General features: G+C 43.3%; 1 protein-coding gene across 7 annotated transcripts in view; it reads left to right on the forward strand.

Moving 5' to 3' along the window:
* The window catches only part of IL18BP (interleukin 18 binding protein), a 30,656-nt gene extending 23,512 nt beyond the window's left edge, over positions 1-7,144 (forward strand). For all 7 annotated transcript variants that reach the window (XM_063950888.1, XM_063950889.1, XM_063950882.1 and 4 more), the window contains exons 5-6: positions 3,828-3,957; positions 5,336-7,144. In XM_063950888.1, the coding sequence (XP_063806958.1) occupies positions 3,828-3,957; positions 5,336-5,546 (341 nt within the window). In that variant the 3' untranslated portion in view covers positions 5,547-7,144. The remainder of the gene's footprint in view (positions 1-3,827; positions 3,958-5,335) is intronic.
* Positions 7,145-8,147: the final 1,003 nt, after the last annotated feature.

Genomic DNA, 8,147 nt, shown 5'->3' on the forward strand with positions numbered 1-8,147 from the left:
CTCAGTAGTTTCCAGTATAGTGCCATTAATACTATATTTATCCTTTATGTCACCTGAAATAGTGACTCCTAGATCCCTTTCCTCCTCAGTAGTTTCCAGTATAGTGCCATTAATACTATATTTATCCTTTATGTCACCTGTAATAGTGACTCCTAGATCACTTTCCTCCTCAGTAGTTCCCAGTATAGTGCCATTAATACTATATTTATCATTTATGTCACATGAAATAGTGACTCCTAGATCCCTTTCCTCCTCAGTAGTTTCCAGTACAGTGCCATTAATACTATATTTATCCTTTATGTCACCTGAAATAGTGACTCCTAGATCCCTCTCCTCCTCAGTAGTTTCCAGTATAGTGCCATTAATACTATATTTATCCTTTGTCACCTGAGATAGTGACTCTTAGATCCCTTTCCTCCTCAGTAGTTCCCAGTATAGCGCCATTATTACTATATTTATCCTTTATGTCACCTGAAATAGTGACTCCTAGATCCCTTTCCTCCTCAGTAGTTCCCAGTATAGTGCCATTAATTCTATATTTATCCTTTATGTCACCTGAAATAGTGACTCCTAGATCCCTTTGCTCCTCAGTAGTTCCCAGTATAGCGCCATTAATACTATATTTAGCCTTTATGTCACCTGAAATAGTGACTCCTAGATCCCTTTCCTCCTCAGTGGTTCCCAGTATAGTGCCATTAATACTATATTTATCCTTTATGTCACTTGAAATAGTGACTCCTAGATCCCTTTCCTCCTCAGTAGTTTCCAGTATAGCGCCATTAATACTATATTTATCCTTTATGTCACCTGAAATAGTGACTCCTAGATCCCTTTCCTCCTCAGTAGTTTCCAGTATAGCGCCATTAATACTATATTTATCCTTTGTCACCTGAAATAGTGACTCCTAGATCCCTTTCCTCCTCAGTAGTTCCCAGTATAGAGCCATTAATACTATATTTATCCTTTATGTCACCTGAAATCGTGGCTCCTAGATCCCTTTCCTCCGTAGTAATTCCCAGTATAGTGCCATTAATACTATATTTATCCTTTATGTCACCTGAAATAGTGACTCCTAGATCCCTCTCCTCCTCAGTAGTTCCCAGTATAGTGCCATTAATTCTATATTTATCCTTTATGTCACCTGAAATAGTGACTCCTAGATCCCTTTGCTCCTCAGTAGTTCCCAGTATAGCGCCATTAATACTATATTTAGCCTTTATGTCACCTGAAATAGTGACTCCTAGATCCCTTTCCTCCTCAGTAGTTCCCAGTATAGCGCCATTAATACTATATTTAGCCTTTATGTCACCTGAAATAGTGACTCCTAGATCCCTTTCCTCCTCAGTAGTTCCCAGTATAGCGCCATTAATACTATATTTATCATTTATGTCACCTGAGATAGTGACTCTTAGATCCCTTTCCTCCTCAGTAGTTCCCAGTATAGCGCCATTATTACTATATTTATCCTTTATGTCACCTGAAATAGTGACTCCTAGATCCCTTTCCTCCTCAGTAGTTCCCAGTATAGTGCCATTAATTCTATATTTATCCTTTATGTCACCTGAAATAGTGACTCCTAGATCCCTTTGCTCCTCAGTAGTTCCCAGTATAGCGCCATTAATACTATATTTAGCCTTTATGTCACCTGAAATAGTGACTCCTAGATCCCTTTCCTCCTCAGTAGTTCCCAGTATAGCGCCATTAATACTATATTTAGCCTTTATGTCACCTGAAATAGTGACTCCTAGATCCCTTTCCTCCTCAGTAGTTCCCAGTATAGCGCCATTAATACTATATTTAGCATTTATGTCACCTGAAATAGTGACTCCTAGATCCCTTTCCTCCTCAGTAGTTCCCAGTATAGTGCCATTATTACTATATTTATCCTTTATGTCACCTGAGATAGTGACTCCTAGATCCCTTTCCTCCTCAGTAGTTTCCAGTATAGCGCCATTAATACTATATTTATCCTTTATGTCACCTGAGATAGTGACTCCTAGATCCCTTTCCTCCTCAGTAGTTTCCAGTATAGTGCCATTAATACTATATTTATCCTTTATGTCACCTGAGATAGTGACTCCTAGATCCCTTTCCTCCTCAGTAGTTTCCAGTATAGTGCCATTAATACTATATTTATCATTTATGTCACATAAAATAGTGACTCCTAGATCCCTTTCCTCCTCAGTAGTTTCCAGTATAGTGCCATTAATACTATATTTATCCTTTATGTCACCTGAAATAGTGACTCCTAGATCCCTTTCCTCCTCAGTAGTTCCCAGTATAGTGCCATTAGTTCTATATTTATCCTTTATGTCACCTGAAATAGTGACTCCTAGATCCCTTTGCTCCTCAGTAGTTCCCAGTATAGAGCCATTAATACTATATTTAGCCTTTATGTCACCTGAGATAGTGACCCCTAGATCCCTTTCCTCCTCAGTAGTTTCCAGTATAGTGCCATTAATAGTATATTTATCCTTTATGTCACCTGAAATAGTGACTCCTAGATCCCTTTCCTCCTCAGTAGTTTCCAGTTTCCTGCCATTAATACTATATTTATCCTTTATGTCACCTGAAATCGTGACTCCTAGATCCCTTTCCTCCTTAGTAATTCCCAGTATAGCACCATTAATACTATATTTATCCTTTATGTCACCTGAAATAGTGACTCCTAGATCCCTCTCCTCCTCAGTAGTTCCCAGTATAGTGCCAATAATACTATATTTAGCATTTATGTCACCTGAAATAGTGACTCCTAGATCCCTTTCCTCCTCAGTAGTTCCCAGTATAGCGCCATTAATACTATATTTAGCATTTATGTCACCTGAGATAGTGACTCCTAGATCCCTTTCCTCCTCAGTAGTTCCCAGTATAGTGCCATTAATACTATATTTATCCTTTATGTCACCTGAGATAGTGACTCCTAGATCCCTTTCCTCCTCAGTAGTTTCCAGTATAGTGTCATTAATACTATATTTATCATTTATGTCACATAAAATAGTGACTCCTAGATCCCTTTCCTCCTCAGTAGTTTCCAGTATAGTGCCATTAATACTATATTTATCCTTTATATCACCTGAGATAGTGACTCCTAGATCACTTTCCTCCTCAGTAGTTCCCAGTATAGTGCCATTTATACTGTATTTAGCCTTTGGATTTTTGAGACTCAAGTGCATGATTTTGCATTTTTGTGGCATTATACTGTATTTGCCACACTCGTGACCATTCCTCTAGTCTACCTAGATCCTCAGTCATTTGTTTTACCCCACCTGGTGTGTCTAACCTGTTGCATATCTCTGTCATCTGCAAAAAGGTATACTTTCCCTTTAATGCCATTTGCAATGTCACCAATAAACATATTAAAAAGCACTGGTCCAAGTACCTGGGGTGCTCCACTGGTAACATTTCCCTCCATAGATTGCACTCCATTTACTACAACTGTTTCCTATCCTGCAACCAGTTTCTTATCCATTTAACCATCTTAGTATCCAATCCCATCCCAGTTTATTCAGCAGTCTGTGATGTGGGACCCTGTCAAAAGCCTTACTTATATTACTATTATTTTAGTGACCCAGTCAAAAAAAGGCAGCAAGATGTGTTTTGCAATTGGTGCGTGCCCTCTACAGTCCTTAATGGTCATAACTTTATAATTATAACACCCTACAAAAAGCTGTGCATTAAGTGTCATCACAATGTATTAAAGTAAAATGCTCCCTGGATAGTTGTGCCGCTATAATGACTCCCTGATAGTCCCCACCTTACCTGTAGGTGTGTTGCTGTCCTTTGATTGGTTACTTGTCACCGAGATGTACATTCTGCCCCCTCCCCAGGTGACAGCTGCAGGATACTGTGCACAGCGGAAACTCGATGGCCGAGGTTCCACGTGGTCTACTGGTTGGTAAATAACAGTTTCATTGAGGACGCGTACCCCGACGGCCGGGTGAGGGAGCAAGCGGAGAGGTGAGATGCTGCTCTCTGTGACCCAGATTTATCAAGCCTTGGAGAGTGATAAATTGTACGGTGATAAAGTACCAGACAATCAGCTCCCAACTGTCATTTTTCAAACAGCCTGTAGCATGGCAGTTAGGAGCTGATTGGATGGCACTTGTTATTAACGTTTACAATATACACCCAACATTGCGGCGTAGAAATCTGAGACTTTTAGGTAAAGATGAGTCATTTTCCAGACATTAGCCATGAAGATGAAATACGCTGTTCAGTGTCACCCTGCCATTGTACTGCAAAATATTCATGAATATTAGTCAGATCAGTAAATAATGTTTGGGATGTCAATTAAGAGCTTCATTGGGTCTAAATAACACGCCCATTTAAACTAATAGAAAAAAAATTAAATAGAAGCCAATTTCACGAAGTTAAAAAAACAAAACTCAGTCCTGATGTAAGTGAGCCCCACATTGGTTGTCATCATTACATATTAAAATGTCTGCGACCTAGTCTCTTAGCGGTAAACCTTAGTGTATACAGACGCAGCGGCCTATGCTGCGACCGAGTCCCCTCGTGGTAGCGTCTGAAATGGAAGTGAGGTAATCAGTTCATGGCGGGAGACGCACGGTAACTGGTCATGAACTGGGGGAGGGGCGACCAGGAGAGCATCTGACATCAACCCTAGGGATCGCAGCCTCAACTAATCCTGGCGCCTTATGATCCCTAAAGCCTAGCGCTAGAGCACCCTTGGTGATGGCACGCCAGCTACTGTTTGGTAGTCTCCTCCCAAATCAGTGCGGCTGTGTCCGTATTCCCCCTCTAAGCGGAACCGATTCCTTACCTTCTCCCCGTGCTCCGGCCACAGCCTGGTAACGTCTGCTGGACCTGCTAGTAATATCCGACACAGACGCCCGTCGAGACAGCACTTGTACCGTGGGTAAGCGTTGTTGCGACCTGGCGGAGAGTTGTTGGAGCGATTCTTTCCAATATGCGTTTAAGACACTGTTAAGAAAGATCCCTCAGAAAACATAGTGAGACTATAAAAATAAATCAAATAAAGCTTAGGGCTACCAAAGAACAGCAGCCCTGTGACCATGGTCCGGCTCCTGCCGCACCAAACAAAAAACTGATTTGACTGAGTCAGTGGGCAGGATTATATGGACGAGCCCGGTGCATTCTGGGAGGCCAGAAAGCTTGTGATGGTTTGGTACCAATCCGCTGTCGCTCCATCATATCCCAATGTTATCCTGTGGATAACCTGTGGATCCTGCCGGAGAAATGGCTTCTTCCACTATGTGCGGGTGGCCAGACCTTTTAGACAGATAAATATAGTGTACACACACGCGTTTTTATAATGGCGGCTGTAGATTGCTGACCGCTTGTTTCCTTGCAGCCTACGCAAAGACGAGATGCCCTGTTACGTGGAAAAGCCTCTGGAGTTCACGTCCACTCAACCGGAAGACTTCACGAGAACATTCACCTGTGTGATCCAGGACCCATCAGGCGTTGATGTCAAGCACTTCAGTCTCATGGCGTTAGTTGGCCTTGAAAGTGGCCTCCAACCAGGAAACTGGAGCGAAACGCGTGAGGAGCAGAAACGCTAACGAACTCCAACTTAATACTCTGTAATTCAACACTACGTTCCAAAGTACTAATGTGATATGATGGCAATGGACCGACATAAAGGCTGATGGGAAACGCAACTCTGGCGCTGCTCGGTTATCAGGGACTTACCGCCGTGACCTGGGGTCCACACGACACTGATGTAAAATAAGAAACATGATTTAGTGTGTGGCAACGGCTTAGTTTACATCAACCAAAATTCATTATGACACTGCCTATCAAGGAAAGAGTCACATCACTGAGGTACGAGGCACGGCAATAGGCGTAGGCGACAGATCACTCATAGAAAGCTGTATATATGTAGCAAACCTCAATAATGAGCGTGAAAGGAATCTATAAAAGCGGTGTGACACATTAACGTCAGTAAAATGCGCAACATCGTCTATAATATCTTACAGCAGAAAACATTCACCCTGATGGTATTATTATTAGAATTATCATATAGTGGATCAGAAATGTAACTATGATGTTACATGAGCTGGTGCTGAGCCGAGAGGATCAGCCTCACTGTGGACTGCGCTTCCTAACATAATTATTACCAAATATTCACAAGTAAGACTAAGTCTGGTTCCAGACTATGTAGGCATAGCGCAAGTCTGCAAATCAACTACCTTTGCAATTATTATATATATTTTATATACACACACAGTATATATGTTGTATTATTTTATTTCAGTATATTTGGTACCACTTGGGGATCACTAGAACCGAACAATGGTTTAGCACATAGATTGTTTGATCGGTCACCATGCTTAGCACAGTGGTAAGATGTGTGCGTGCCTAGTAATGTAACAATCCGCTGTACGCTGCTAGGGCATATTCAGCCTGGCATGGTATTATACTCCCCCCAGAGAGGAGCCTCATCCCTTTGGATATTTCTATTTTTGTTCTTTATCTCCAAATATGATGTTTTATATTCCTGTTGGCTCAGTGCAGAGGAACAAACTCAATTTCTATCATCAGTGATTGCATTTATACTTACACCAACCAGAGCCAGCGACAGGAAAGGCACATTGCTGAGCTGTATGGGATGTCAGTGCTACCTCCCCTCCCTCCCACCAAGTGTAGGTGTCCCCTAAGTGTCTCAGTTTTGCCCTCAGTTTTCTTCTCCCTTCCACCTTCTCCCTGCATAACTCCTTGTCCCTCTACATCTTCTCCTCCCTCTACACTTCCTTCTCCCTCTACACCTCCACATTTCCACCTTCTTCTCCCTTCCACCTCCTCCCTATATAACTCCTTCTCCCTCTACACTTCCTCCCTCTACATTTCCACCTTCTTCTCCCTTCCACCTCCTCCCTATATAACTCCTTCTTCCTCTACATTCCCACCTTCTTCTCCCTTCCACCTCCTCCCTATAGAACTCCTTCTACCTCCTCCCTCTACATTTCCACCTTCTTCTCCCTTCCACCTCCTCCCTATATAACTCCTTCTCCCTCTACCTCCTCCCTCTACATTTCCACTTTCTTCTCCCTTCCACCTCCTCCCTATATAACTACTTCTCCCTCTACACTTCCTCCCTTCTACCTCCTCTCTTCCACTTCCTTCTCCCTCTACATTTCCACCTTCTTCTCCCTTCCACCTCCTCCCTATAGAACTCCTTCTACCTCCTCCCTCTTCTCCCTTCCACCTCCTCCCTCTACATTTCCACTTTCTTCTCCCTTCCACCTCCTCCCTATATAACTACTTCTCCCTCTACACTTCCTCCCTTCTACCTCCTCTCTTCCACTTCCTTCTCCCTCTACATTTCCACTTTCTTCTCCCTTCCACCTCCTCCCTATAGAACTCCTTCTACCTCTACCTCCTCCCTCTACATTTCCACTTTCTTCTCCCTTCCACCTCCTCCCTATATAACTCCTTCTCCCTCTACACTTCCTCTCTTCCACTTCTTTCTCACTCTACACCTCCACCTTTCAACCTCCTCCCTGTACACCACCAATACAAGCTATACACTGATGACCCTCGCATCTACCCCTCCATCCCCGGCCACCTTCCCTTAATCCTCTCTTACATCTCCTCCCAGTGCCTGTCCGCCATCTTCTCCAGGATGTACTAGTGCTTCATGGAACGTCACATGGACCAGTCGGAACTGTGTCCCCCCTCTCACCACTCGTGCCCATATCTGCTGCCTTGGTTCTTCACTTCACTTTCTCCTTCTCTCCTCAGAATAAGGCCTCTCTCCATTATGCCGCTTCCACCTCTGGAACATCTTAGAATCCAGCCCTTCATTATTTGATGCCACAAAACGCTCACATCTTCTCCCACTTATAGACCACTGTAACCTTCTCAGTTCTGTCCTCCCTCACCCTCCCCATCTGCATTCTCTCCGGAACACTGCTGCTCATCTCATGTTCCTCTCTCACCCACACTGAAACCTCCTGCACTGGATTCCTATACCCCACACCTATAAAGCCTTTAATCACTCCTCCCCACCTACGCCTCAGACTTCATCTCTCGCCCCCTCTACTCTGGTCACTTTCTCTCATGTCCACCTGTGAGATTTCTCCCGCATTGTGGCCCCCACCCCTATAACACACCCACTTCATCTGTCAGACTTTCTGCCAGTCTCACCAGCGTTACATAAC

The sequence above is a fragment of the Pseudophryne corroboree genome, chromosome 2 (genome assembly GCF_028390025.1).
Source record: "Pseudophryne corroboree isolate aPseCor3 chromosome 2, aPseCor3.hap2, whole genome shotgun sequence".
Lineage (NCBI taxonomy): Eukaryota > Metazoa > Chordata > Amphibia > Anura > Myobatrachidae > Pseudophryne > Pseudophryne corroboree.